The sequence below is a fragment of the Diabrotica virgifera genome, chromosome 3 (genome assembly GCF_917563875.1).
Source record: "Diabrotica virgifera virgifera chromosome 3, PGI_DIABVI_V3a".
Classification (NCBI taxonomy): Eukaryota; Metazoa; Arthropoda; class Insecta; order Coleoptera; family Chrysomelidae; genus Diabrotica; species Diabrotica virgifera.
Window position 1 is genome coordinate 228,571,146 of NC_065445.1, and position 15,032 is coordinate 228,586,177.

General features: G+C 32.7%; 1 protein-coding gene across 1 annotated transcript in view; it reads left to right on the plus strand.

The window, feature by feature from the left end:
• The window catches only part of LOC114338298 (V-type proton ATPase subunit G), a 35,293-nt gene extending 22,376 nt beyond the window's left edge, over nucleotides 1–12,917 (plus strand). The window contains exons 2-3 of the mRNA XM_028288888.1: nucleotides 5,017–5,216; nucleotides 12,590–12,917. Coding sequence (XP_028144689.1) covers nucleotides 5,017–5,216; nucleotides 12,590–12,679 — 290 coding nt within the window. The 3' untranslated portion in view covers nucleotides 12,680–12,917. The remainder of the gene's footprint in view (nucleotides 1–5,016; nucleotides 5,217–12,589) is intronic.
• Nucleotides 12,918–15,032: the final 2,115 nt, after the last annotated feature.

The following is a 15,032-nucleotide window of genomic DNA, read 5'->3' on the forward strand; positions in this document are numbered from 1 at the left end:
CTGGGTTTGACCTGATCAATGGTGAGATACTAAAAAAATTACCTAGAAAAGCCATAGTAAAGCTTACTACACTAATAAATGCATCCTTTAGGCTTAGATATGTTCCCATCCTTTGGAAAACTGCAGAGGTTATAATGATACCAAAAGTAGGACAAGATAACCATGAATTAACATCATACAGGCCAATCTCCTTACTATCCATAATCTCAAAGATGTTTGAAAAATTACTACTACGAAGAATGAACCATATAATTGAACAAAAAAATATTATTCCAACTCATCAATTTGGATTTCGTGATAAACACTCCACAATTGACCAGATCCATCGAATAGTAACTGAAATAGAAAAAGCACTGGAAGGGGACAAAATTTGTTCGGCAGTATTCCTGGATATCGCAAAAGCATTTGACAAAGTATAGCACGACGGTCTGTTAATGAAGCTAAAGAAAATATTTCCTATGCAACTCGTTGAAATATTGAAGTCATACCTACACCAGCGAACATTTAGAGTTAAAATGGAAAACGAGTACTCTGAGTTAAAGCAAATAAATGCAGGGGTTCCACAAGGTAGCGTTCTTGGACCAATACTATACCTTTTGTACACATCTGACATTCCGGAGAGGGAAAACATCCAACTGGCCACATTTGCTGATGATACAGCAGTTATGACAATAGGAGCAACTATAGAGGAATCTACGATTAACTTACAAAATGCAATTAATGGTATAGAAGGCTGGTCCAAAAAATGGCGTATAAAGTTTAATGAACAGAAGTCAGTTCATATTAACTTCACTAACAAGAAAATCAATAATCTTCCAATTATCCTAAACAACAACGTTGTTCCTAATAAAAAAACAGCGAAATACCTTGGTTTAAATCTCGACGTCAAACTAAAATGGAAGGAGCACGTTAAAAAGAAAACTGAACAGATGAAGATAAAGTACAAAAATATGTATTGGCTAATAGGTAGGTACTCTCAACTTTCCATCCAGAACAAAGTACTAATTTACAAACAGATATTGAAACCGGTGTGGACCTATGGCCTACAATTAAGGGGCTGTACCAAATAAAGTAATTACCGAAATTTAGAAACGCTCCAGAACCGAATATTAAGGAATATTGTATGTGCTCCTTGGTATGTTCGGAACGACGATTTGCGTAGAGATCTTAAAATCGAATCTATTCCAAATGAAATCAAGAAAGTCGCCAGGAGACATGAAGACAGGCTCCATAAGCATCCCAACCATGAAGCACTTCAGCTTCTTGTCAACGAACCCCAGATGCGAAGGCTCAAGAGGACTAAACCGTTCGAGCTCGTGTAATGTGTGAAGTTGTGCCGGGCTTAGTTAGTGTTGTGCATTGTATTGTAGCCACAACAAATACGTGAGCAATTAGTGAAAAGCAGAGTCAGTGCTGTGCTGTGTAGCCACAACAAAGAAGTGGACATTTCATGTAAAAAAAAGCTAGGATGGACCAGGTGACATCTAGTTTACAAACATTTTTTAGGGAAATTAGGTTAAAGAAAAAATACTGATTAATCTTGTAGATTAGGTGTATTTATATTGTTTAAATAAAAAAATAATAATATGTAGTAAAAAATCTTTTATTTTGAAACGGTGAAGGGTCAAAGGGCTCGAGAGAGACTGTGGTTGCGCTACCGCGCGCTCTTCAATGAATCATATATTCGTCAAATTTTGTGTGATAGGAAAAACAAACAGACCAAAATTTTTGTCAAAAAAAGCTATTTTTTTGTTATTACACTTTTTTACGTATCTTTTATTATTTTTGAGATATTATGAAAAAAAGTGGTTTTTTTTAAAATTCGAAAAAAATTTTTTCCTAAAATCGTGATTTTTTCAAAAAATATGTATTCCAAAGCATCGAAACTGCTAGAATCCATTAAACTCTTTATATTAAAGTTGATTTTAGACGGAATACGATTAATTTTAATTTTGGTGGAAATGGCATTTATGAAATCCATTGATTTAAAAAAAAACATTAGATATTGCTCTTTTTTTCATTACTGCTCACTCATTTTACGCACAAAAGACTTTTAATAGTGCTGATTTTAAAGCTTATTTTAAGCACTATAAAATCCTTTCTCATTAGTATGCATAAAATGTATTCGCTCTCCGCTAGATGGAATTGAATACATCGATTAAATTTCACACAAAACAAAAAACGGCTTTGATCTTCAATATCTCGCTTAATATTGCACTTATAACACTCTTTAAAAAACCAATTTGTTCATTTTTTTACCGGCTACAATTTTGTTTCGAAAATTCCGAATTTTCAAATGTCAATAACTTGACACGTATTGGGCTATTGAAAAAACTTTATACAACATTTTTTGCTTAAAATTAGGTCTTCTATCGATATCTGACGTTATTTTGAAAAAAAAATTTCACCACCGAAAAGGGGTGACAACCACCCTCAGGGTGAAAACGGAGTTCGAGTTAATATCACTTTTGAAGTTAAGGGTAGGATAAGCCTAATTCCACAATTTCATGTAAATCGGTCCATAGTAAAAAATTTCTGAGCTAAAAAGCTTCAATGACTGCACTAAAACTAGACCTGATTTGGATAAGACACAAAAACTAGAAAATAATTATTTTTTTCTTCTTTTTTCTATATACACGGTGAGGCATTAGTGTGAGGAAGTGCAATTACTCATTTGTCGTAAGACATACGCATACGATATTTTCGAATATACAGGGCCACCCATATTTACAGCGTGGAACAAAGTTATCTTGTTTTATATCTTGGAAACCCTATATATTTTTACATAATATTTGAACTCTCCTCGATCTGATCGTTTTTATACGAGGTACCTAGTTTAAAAAATAATGACATTTTTGTATTAATTTCGTAGCAATATTCAAAAATCTCATCATATTCAAACGATTTTTAATGTAGTCGACTATGGTCCAAAATTATTAGCATATCGAAAAATTTATATTTGGTATACAGTGTTGGTCAAAACTTGGAATAAGTATTTTCTAAATTTTCTTAAATGGAACCCCTGTATTTTAGTATTGTAATGAAATGCTATTTTATGGTACTTTATTATTTCTTAACCAGTCCCTATACCTAATTTGTGAGTTAATCGTGATTCTTTGAGCCAAACATTAATAGGGCTTTTCATTCACAGTCATTTGTTTCGAGCTTCTGTCATGTGTCACATAATATTATTATATCCAAGGCATACGTTATTATAAGTACCAATGATACAAACCAAAGACGTATGCCGTAGATATATTAATAATTATGTGACACATGACAGGAGCTCGAAACAAATGACAATCGATGAAAAGCCCTATTGTAACGACTGAGGAAGTCAGTCAGCTGTGTCTCTTAGGCCAAAACCGTTGGGTGATACACCCACACCATGAAAAAAAGTTTTTTATGTGTTTGTAACGTTTATGTGGCCGTTTTTTTTTTTTCCTTTTTTTTTCTGTTTGGGGGTTGTACGGAGGACAAAACAACTCAATAACATACAATACATGATTGCACAATGTAATGCAAATTAATATTGTCAGAATGCTCACGCATATATCTCGAGTTGTGATACTTTTTTCTAATTGGCCATTAGTCGAAAGCGCTCAGCTTTCACTTCCTTTATTCATTCAAATGTGTACAAATTCAATCTTTCAACAATAAAAAATTACTTCTGTTTACAATATTTTATTTTTAATTTTACATATACGTGAATAGACACTTACTAAACAGCGTAGTTAAAAAATATAACTTATTTTACTTTTGAGTCGAGTTTTTTGCTCGCGAGTGTATTCTCTGCCTAGAATATTATAGGGCAGTCAATATAGATTTTGACTTCGGAAAAAATGAAACAAGATAGAACTTTTTGTAATTTCATTAGGAAATGTTTAATAAACAACATATCAAAAAGTTCTACTCCAGAAGTGTGTGCTTAATTTCTTATTAAACAAATGAACTGCGAAATTAGTTGTTTTTTTAAATAACTCCGAAAATATAAATCTTGGAAAAAAACTGACTTAACCATTGCAAAATTCAGAAAATTTTACAAAAAAAACCTTATAGGTACAAAGACTTTTCTAAAATTAAGTATATAGCTTCTATATTTTTTTATTTGTAACGCTAAGTCACCCTCCTCACAAACATTGGCGCACTGTATACTAGCGTTCGGTGAAATGCACGGTTGAGTTATTTTAATATAATTCTTTAACTAATGGAGCAAATAAAATTTTACAAATTGGACATGAAAGAAGAACAATTAAGCTATCTTATGGTTATAATAAAAATAAATAAAATGTATGGGCATAATTAGGTACGGTGTGGGCGGAAATTGAGACACATGAATTTTGTTTAAAAATGATTTAAAAATGTGTAACTAATACAATTTTACATATTACTCTCAAATTTGCAAAACCTACCTTTCAGACATCTTGCTAAATGATGTTTTATTCAATAAAAATTTCAAAAATTTAAATCAAATGATACAACGTCTCCAAAAATGTAATTTTTGAAAACTTCGTAGTTTTACAGAATTACTGTGAGTAGAACTTTTTACTTTAACATGTATATAAACTAACAAAAACAATTTTAGAAAAATATAAGCTTGTTTGAATTATTCCGAAACAATGCATGTTTTCGTGCTACAGTGGAACCCCGATAAGTCGGCCTCCGATAACCCGGAAGTCCGGCTAATCCGAACCGATTTTCATCAGACAAAACAACCATTTTTTCACTTTGACTTCGAGTTTTTCACCAAGAAATTTATTTGTATTTATGTATTTTATTAATTTTTACCATATTCTCCAACTAACCCGGATTTTCTATAACACGGATAGGCCGCGGTCCCGATTAATCCGAGTTATCAAGGTTCCACTGTATATTGATTCCCCTATTACTACATACATATTTATAATTTTGTATTTTCATTTCTGTATCCTTTCATGAGTTTTTGTTTTCTCGATTAGCGGATTCATTATTCTTTAAATTCAACTGTATCTCTTATATTTTAATGTTATGTTTTAGGCAAAACTAGAAGAATAAAACAAGCTAGAGATGAAGCGGCGGCAGATATCGAAGTATACAGAAAAGAACGTGACAGACAGTTTCGCGAATATGAAGCAAAATACATGGGCTCTAAAGAAGACGCGGCTGCAAAAATTGAGAAAGACACTGAACAACACATGACTAAGTTGGATGAGAGTTGTGTAACCAATAAGGAAGCGGTAAGTCATTGATATCTAAAGAACTTTAACAAAATACAGGGTGTCCAAAAACTCTTCTGAAAAACGTAGATTGGAGATTCCTCAGATAATTTTAAGACAATTTAAGCCAATTCACCTACCTAATCCGAAAATGTTTGCTGATGGAGCTAGAGCTTTTGAAGATGGCGTATTGAAATAAGTTTTTTTAGTATCTACAGAACACTTCCATTTAGAAAAACGGAAGCTGGTACGCCTATTTAACTTCCAGGGATAAATCGATTCCATCAATTGCGCGTTTCTAATACCGGTCATATGGGTCCGTTTTGGGTAGGGCAATGGTTATTTTATCGCATAACTTTTTGTCTTTAACTTTTAAGCGTTTTTGACATTGAATTATAAAATTGTGAGGTATTCTAGTACTCAAAGGGTTGCCTGCGTTAAGTCGGTAGAATACACCGTTTTCTAAAAAAAATTATTTTAAAAATTTTTCGTTTTTTTTTTAATTTTAAAAATTTTTTCAAAAAAAGCTATTTAGAAAACGAAAACTGGTACGTTTATATATCTTCCAGAGATGAATCTATTTCATCAATTGCGAATTTATAGTACCGGTCATATGCGTCCGTTTTGCGTAGGTCAATGGTTATTCTATGTCATAACTTTTATGTCTTTAATTTTTAAGCATTTTTTACACTAGATTATTAGATTACGAGGTATTCTCCTATTAAAAGGTACTCTTGTTTTAAGTCGGTAAAGCACATTTCTTTTTTGAATTTTTTGAATGGACCATAGCTTAACCTTAGATTCGTGAGCTTAAAATAGGTCGATTTAAGCTAACTTACCTTAGTACCAAAGTTGATAATAACCGAAATACAGGGTATCAAAGTTAAGTGTTTATTTTATTTATTCTGCAATATTTCCTGACAGGCACGGGATAACAACACGAAATTTGGTAAACGGGTTTTTTTTTGGGATGAAAAATCTAAACTCGCCACCAAAAATAATGTATTATCCAGAGGGTGCCACATATGTCTTTCAGCGCTCATTTAATACGTTCAATTTTTTATCCCCCACTCTACATACATACTTTTTGAATCAAAACTTTTATTCTCTTAATATTTTTAAGGTATACTACATTCATCTCGCTAAATTCAACTGCTTTCGAGATAAACGCATTTTAAATCTGCGTACAACATAATTCTTTGCATATCATTGTATTAGTCCCGAAAAATAAACTTGAAATCATAATAATTGTGCCAGTTCTCATATTTATGTCATTGCATCGCAAATTCCATTTGAAGAAATTTGCGATACATTTTTGGAAATTTTTATGGTTTTAAGTTATTTTTCGGGTGTAACTACAATGATATTATGCAAAAAATTATGTTGCCTCGCAGATTTAGGTTGAGTTTAGTGAGATGAATGTAGTATACCTTTTTTCAGTAAAAATATTAAGAGAATAAAAGTTTTGATTCATAAAATATGTAGAGTGGGTAATAAAAAAAATTGAACCTATTAACTGAGCGCTGAAATGCGTATGTGGCGCCCTCTGGGTAATACATCATTTTTGGTGGGGAATTTAGATTTCTCGTCCCAAAAAACCCCCGGTTACCAAATTTCGTGTTATTATCCCATGCTTATTAGGAAATATTCAAGAATAAATAAAATAAAAGTTTAACTTTGATACCCTGTATTTCGGTTATTATCAACTTTCTTACTAAGATAAGTTAGCTTAAATCGACCTATTTTAACCTCAGGAATCACTCTGTATTTTCAAATCGATTTTTCTAGTAAACGGTGTATCCTACAGACATAAAGCAAGATTACATTTTAGTATTAGAAAACCCCACAATTTAATAATCCGGTGTCAAAAGTGCTTAAAAGTTAACGACAAAAAAGTTATGCGATAATTACCCAAAACGGACTAGAAATTCGCAATTGATGGAATCAATTTATCTCTAGAAGATAAATTTAATAAGCATACCAGTTTTCGTTTTTCTAAATAGAAGCGTTTTGGAGGCTTTTAAAAAAACTAATTGAAAGACGCCATATTCAAATAGCTCTAGCTCCCTTAGGAAGCATTTTCGGACTAGGTGAATTGGGTTAAATTATCTTAAAATTATCTGAGGAATCTCCGGTCTTCGTTTGTCAGAAGAATTTTTGGACACCCCGTATAATTGTTCTCATCTTATTTTTTTAAATACACTGGGGTGCAAAATTAACCGGACACCTTAAAAAATTGGTCATTTTTGATTTCTCGAAATTCCTAAACCTGTTGTCAGATTTAAGAGATTGTTTAATATGTTATACCCTTATTCTTTAACAATATCGCTGTAATAATATTGTTGCTAAACAGGTAAATTTTCATTGTATACCGGGTGTACCAATGAAACTCTGTTTTTTCTCAAATTTCGCATCACCCTGTGGAATATCCTAGCTAAAATACTCAAATTAAAACCAAACTATAGCCTCAGGTTTTCTCAACATTCTGTTTTTTTGATTCATTCGTTTATGTTGGACCATAAAAAAGTTAGGTACTTTAACAATTAGCCATGTTTTTCGTCAATACAGGGTGTTTTTAAATAAGTATGGCAAACTTTAAGGGGTAATTCTGCGTGAAAAAATAATAACAGTTTGCTTTATAAACGTATGTTTGCAAATGTTTCGTTTCTGAGATAGAGGGTGTTAAAGTTTTTCTTACAAACTCAAGATTTATTTATTGCCTTAAAACCGGTTGAGATATGCAAATGAAATTTGGTGGGTTTTAAGACGTAGTTATCATACATTTTTTGACATACAAGTAAGAATTTAATATTCACCATTGGCGCGCATACGGGTAATATGAGCCGTCATATTACCCGTAGGCGCACCAAGGGTGAATATTAAATTCTTAATCGTATGTCAAAAAATGCACAATAACTGATTCTTAAAACCTACCAAATTTCATTTGCATATTAGGGAGATATTATCTCAACCGGGTTTCGAGCTATAAATAAATCGTCAGTGTTTAAGAAAAAGATCAACACCCCCTATCTCGGAAACGAAGCATTTGCGGACATACCGTTTATAAAGCAAACTGTCATTATTTTTTCATGCAGAATTACCCCTTAAAGATTGCCATACTTATTTAAAAACACCCTGTATTGATGAAAAACATGGCTAGTTGTTAAAGCACCTAACTTGTTTATGGTCTAACGTAAGCGAATAAATCAAAAAACAAAATGTTGAGAAAACATGAGGCTATAGTTGGATTTTAATTTGAGTATTTTATAAGTGCTAAAATATTCCACAGGATGATGCGAATTTTGAGAAAAAACACAGTTTGATTGGTACACCCAGTATACAATGAAAATTTAACTGTTTAGCAACAATACTATTACAGCGATATTGTTAACGAATAAGGCTACAACATATTAAAAAAATCACTTAAATCGGAAAACAGGTTTAGGAAATTCGAGACATCAAAAAAGACCCGTTTTTAAGGTGTCCGGTTAATTTTGCACCCCAGTGTACTTATACAAAAATAAACGATAATAATCTTCTTTTTTGGACTCTTCTTCGTTTATTTTTGTATAAGTGTTTCAATAGCTATAAGATGAGATAGAAATTTAAATGGGTTTCAGACAAGGATGTGTGTTGTCACCTATCCTATTCAATTATATTCAGAAGAAATAATTAAGAAAGTAATGTAGGAATCAAGAGTATAAATAAAAGTAGATTAGATAGACGGCCCATTAACAACATACGGTTTGCAGAACAGACAGTCCCAATAGCTGAAATTGTAGAGGATCTGCAACAGGTGATTGATCTTCTTCTTCTTCAAGTGCCGTCTCCGCGACGGAGGTCGGCAATCACCATAGCTATTCAGACTTTAGAGACGGCTGCTCTGAAAAATTCATTTGATGTAAATCCGTACCATTCTCTAAGGTATCTTTCCCTGCATAATAAATTTATCAAGTTGTTTCTTGTTTTGATGGGATTTAAGATTTTCCATTTCTTTATTCATCCTTCTGAGAACCTCTTTGTGACGTATTCTGTCCACGATATTTTCAGAATTCTTCTGTATACCCACAGCTCGAATGATTCCAGTTTTTTCGTTGATGTCGCATTCAAGGTCGAAGATTGCATTCTATAAAAGAAGGTCGAGAAAACGTAGCACCTAGCCAACCTTAATCTTAGCTCAAACTCTAAATCTCTTGTGTTTTTTTGTGCACTTTCCTCATTTTGTTAAAATTTTCTCTAGCCTTTTCTATTATTCTGAACATTTGTGGAGTTGATCATTGTTCCAAGATATGCATATTGGACTACTCCTTCGACATTGATTCCGTTTATGAAAAGATTCTCGTAATTTCTTTGAGTTTTGGATATTCTCATAAATTTTGTTTTCTTGACGTTCATTTCTTAGACCGTATACTTGTCCATACTCCGCTATTCTGGTGACCAGTCTCTGAAGATCCCCAAATGATCGACAGAGTAGTCAAAGTCATTCCTGATAACAGATTATCCCTAAATATAAAAAAGACTCAATTTATGGTAATCACAACAACTTCAAGTGAGTGTAACAATACATGGTGAACAAATAAATAAAGTCCAAAAGTATAAATATCTAGAAACCATAATAATTAACGAAAATAATGACTACACGGAAAAAGGTCAATAATGGGACAAGCAAGAACTGTATTCAACAAAATGAAAAAATAAAGGAAATAAAAAATATAGTATATCAAAGTGTGTAAATAATTTATTTCTTTAGCTGAACGCTTTCGACATAAACGTCATCATCGGAGCTAATGCTAAAATAAAAAAAGAGGTCTTGTAAGAAAAAGAAGTACAAAACTCTTTTTTTACTTACGTCAAATTGTAAAAAAGTACCGCTACAACATTGAGGTGTTATCATTTGCATCTTGTGAATATAAATATGAATTTTGGTTGGAAATGCTTTGTCCTCAGTACAACCCCAAACAGAAAAAACAGAAAAAACGGCCACATTACACGTTACACAAACACAAAACTTTTTTCATGGCATAGGTATCACCCATCCATTGTTGGCCTAGTAGCCACTGGCCACTACTGAAAAAGTTTTGTGTTTGTGTAATGTGTAATGTGGCCGTTTTTTCTGTTTGGGGTTGTACGGAGGACAAAGCATTTCCAACCAAAATTCATATTTATATTCACAAGATGCAAATGATAACACCTCAATGTTGTAGTGGTACTTTTTTACAATTTGACGTAAATAAAAAAAGAGTTTTGTACTTATTTTTCTTGCAAGACCTCTTTTTTTATTTTAGCATTAGCTCCGATGATGACATTTATGTCGAAAGCGCTCAGCTAAAGAAATAAATTATTTACACACTTTGATATACTACATTTTTTATTTCCTTTATTCATTCAAGTGTGTACAAACTTATCAGTCTTTCAACTATTATCCAAAATGAAAAAAGTTCACTGTAGTAGAGACAGCGAACCATGGGCTTTAAAGAAAAGTATTATAGATAAACTGGAAGCATCGGAATTATGGGCCTAATAGTCCTGTCGCGAGGGGGGTGGGGGGTACAACGGCCTCCTTTATTCAGATGGACTTACCCGAGTTTTTTTATGTATTTTGACCCGTAGAACACGAATTTTTTGGGCAACAGTTGATCCGAATGTCGATAAGATTGTTATAAACCAAGAACTTGAGGAATTACATAACAGCAATTTCTCGCAAAACAAAATGTTCTTTTGTATTTTTTGGGTCATTCTAAGCAAAAAATGTTCCTACAAGTTTTTTCGTAGAATGCATAGTTTTCGAGATAAACGCGGTTGAACTTTCAAAAAATCGAAAAATTGCAATTTTTGAACCCGAATAACTTTTAATTAAAACATAAAATAGCAATTCTGCTTACCGCATTTGAAAGTTCAAGTCAAATTATATCGGTTTTAATTATATGCATTGCAAAAAATTTATTTTTTTAGGGTTAAACAAAGCTATACACACATACTACGTAGAAATAGCCTCGCTTGCACTTGTACCTACTCTACCTACTCGTTCGATTTTAAATGAAAATCAATGAAAACATAACTCAAGCACTATGTGTTTATAGCTTTGTTTAACAATAAAAAAATAAATTTTTAACAATGCAAATAATCAAAACCGATATAATTTGACTTGAACTTTCAAATGCGGAAGCAGAATTGCTATTTTATTTTTTATTCAAGAGTTATTCGGGGTCAAACATTGCAATTTTTCGATTTTTTTAAAGTTTAACCGCGTTTATCTCGAAAACTATGCATCCTACGAAAAAACTTGTCAGAATATCTTTTGCTTATAATGGCCCAAAAAATACAAAAAAATGTTTTGTTTTGCGAGAAATCGCTGTTATGTAATTCCTCGAGTTCTTTGTTTATAACAATCTTATCGACATCCGGATCAACTGTTACCCAAGAAATTCGTGTTCTACGGGTCAAAATACATAAAAAAAACTTGGGTAAGTCCATCTGAATAATGGAGGCCGTTGTACCCCCCCCCCCCTGGCGACAGGACTATAAAGAAGAATATTAAGAATAAGTTGGGTGGATCGTGTCAGAAATGTTGAGGTATTGAAGAGTATGGGAAAAGGGAGGGAAGTGCTAAATACCATTAAAATGAGAAAATTACAATATTTGGCACATATCACTAGAGGTAAAGTTAGAAGTGAAGTTACAATACAGGGAAAAATACAGAGAAAGCGACGCCGAGGAAGAAGATGTATCTCGTGTTGAATAATTTGAGTGTATGGTTTAAATGCGGCTTAGAAGAGATAACACATGAAGAATAAAAAGAAGTATATAGTACATTAATTACCACTAATGAACCCTAAGGCAAGTGTTAACAAATGGAGCGTAAACGTGGTCACTTACAGCAGAACTAAGACCACTTAACAGCTTCGAGCAAAAAATTCTAAGAATATATGGAAGAATAAAAAAGTAGGGAATGTGACGCAGGCGTTACAACTTTGAATTTATAAAGGTTATGTTGATCGTGAAATTCATTAAGGTAGCTCTCAAATATATGGGAATATAATCAGGCGAGAATAAAAAGCAACACTCAGTCAAGAGCTTTTGATCCACGATGACCGGTGCGGCAACGAACCCGAGGAAGATCGAAACTTAAAGCATGACATAAAAATCATCTGATTTAAAAGGTATAGAATAGTTGCCCGAGACAGGGAAGATTGGGGGTTATTCTAAAGAAATATTTGTCTCATAAGAATTTATTGTATAACTGAATAGAAAGAAAACCAAATTTAAGTTAATTAAGAAAGAAAAAAAGAAAGAAAAAATAGGCACTTACACTTTCTTTCTGTTTCTATTTTGATTATATTTCTATAACTTCAAATTACATGTAAATATATAGTTTATTATTATTTTGTTTTTAGGTCATTCTGGATTTAATCAGTTTGGTCGTAGATGTTGAGCCAGAAGTACATCGCAACTACTTTATTATGAAATCATTTAACAAGATATAATTGTTAATTCCCAGCAGTATTATTCCATATATGTTGCTAATTAAATACTCACCCGTGTTAAATTAAATAACACCCGTGTGTTGTCTTTATAATATTCGATATTGTAATGAATGTTGTATAATATTTACCATTATATTTTGTTATCGGTATATTCAGTACATTGTAGTATATTTTTTTTGTTTCATATATGACCACTATAAAATTTTAATTAGCCTATTATAGAATGTTGTTAACTACGTATTTTTGTTTATTTGTTAGCTTACTGTTTAATTAATTTTTATGCTTTATCTTTATAACAATTCCAAAGTCGCAATAACTCCGGGGAAGCAATTAAATAAGTAACTTTATTTTTTAAGTTACAGGAAGCTAGGACAAATAATCCTCGGACAAATAATCCCGGACAAAAAATCCCCGGACAAAAAATCCCCACAAATATCCCGGACAAATAATCCCCACAAATGTTTTTGGACAAAAGATCCCCACAAAAAATCCCCAAGAAATATTTGATGTCAAATAGTTCTCTAAAAGTTTTCCTGAAATTTTAACAAATTTCGAATTCCAATTCCATGCTGAAAACTTTATTTGTGTTGACTATATTTTTGTTAACTTTTTTTGTTTATACATGACAAAAAAGTGTGTTTTTTTCAAAAATCGTGGAAAATATGGTGAATGAGCTAAGGCCCCGTTTTCATGACAGGCGCTTAACGCGCATTTTGATAACGCGCGATTACAACTACATACATTTTACTTGAGACCGTTCACATGCCAACCGGGCGTCTTAATGACCTAAAACGCGCGTTAGCATGTGAACGGTCTTCAGTAAAATTTATGTAGTTGTAATCGCGCGCGTTAAGCGCCTGACATGAAAACGGGGCCTTAGCTCACTCCCCATATCTTTCACGATTTTTGAAAAAACTCACACTCTTTTGTCATGTAAAATTTGAAGTTTTCAGCATGGAATTGGAATTCGAAATTTGTTAAAATTTCGGGAAAACTTTTAGATAACTATTCGGCAGCAAATATTTCTTGGGGATTTTTTGTCCGGGATTTTTTGTGGGGATTTTTTGTCCGGGGATTATTTGTCCGGGGATTTTTTTGTGCGGGTATTTTTTGTCCAGGGATAATTTGTGGGGATTATTTGTCCGGTATATCAGCAACAGTGCTATATAACACAATCAACAGCAGTTACGATAAAAAGCTTCTTATTAACTCAGCAAAGTTTGGCCCTTCAGTAAACATGCTCGAGTGAAAATGGTTTATAAGTAAACTGAGTTTTACGTTTTTGCCAAAAAAAATTATTTTCTCCTAAACGGATTAACGGATTCCGTTATTTTTTTTATTTTTCTTTGGTACCGTAAAATGGGGTGTAGTTGACCGTTTTTCAACTTCAATTAAAGATATTTTCTAGATAACAAAATAAAATGTATTATATATTTTTGCATAATATGTGTATAGGTCTTAACTTTAATTTTAGTAGAAAAAACAACAAGTATTTTAAAAGACCAAACTTAGAAAAAATAAATTGCTTCTTTGGTCAGCCTGTCTATGGTTTTACTTAATAAAAATGATTTTTAGTTAACTGGGGTGAAGATAAACACACTAAAATGATTTTAAATTATAATAAACATTTTAATCAATTTTTTATTACATAAAGATAGTTACTTATTTAAAATTATATGCAGCCAAGTCCAAAACAAAACACAGCTCGCCTCTTCGGCAAATTTTTGGCGCATTTAATACTTTTATTATGTTACTTAGAGGCAAGAACATGGTCTTCGTCAAGAATATCAGGCCATATAAAGTTTCCCAATTTTGAGAGTTTTAGGAAATTAACATTAGTTAGAAACATCATCTTTAATCGCTGAAATTTGTCCTGCAAAATGTTTAATATTCTATTACAACCCATGAATTTGCTTGTATATTATTAATGTGAAAGTATTCTGTTTCCTCAGCAATATTACTTTGAATGTCTGCAAGTTCATGGTCTTCTTATCCTTATGTGAGCTCCACACTCTCGCCGAAGTCGATCGAGGTTCAACAAGTACGAGAGTGTAGACGGCCACATTGTGCAACTTTGCCTCGCTTCGTTCTACTTCCATTCTCTGTCGGTCTGGCGCGTCCGAGTCAAAGGGATCTTTGTCGGTATCGCATCGCTTGAATGTGTTCCTCGCGAAGTAGAACGAGTGTGTAGAGAGGTACTTCGGACTTCGGTCAACTTTGGCGAAGTAAGTTCGCCGAGAGTGTGGAGCCCGATTTATGCTTATACACACTCGGCATTTTACAAATGTATTGTCGATAAGTAATTAATTATCTTTAAAAATATTTTACGCGGCAGCTCCTGTCCGCGTTTCAA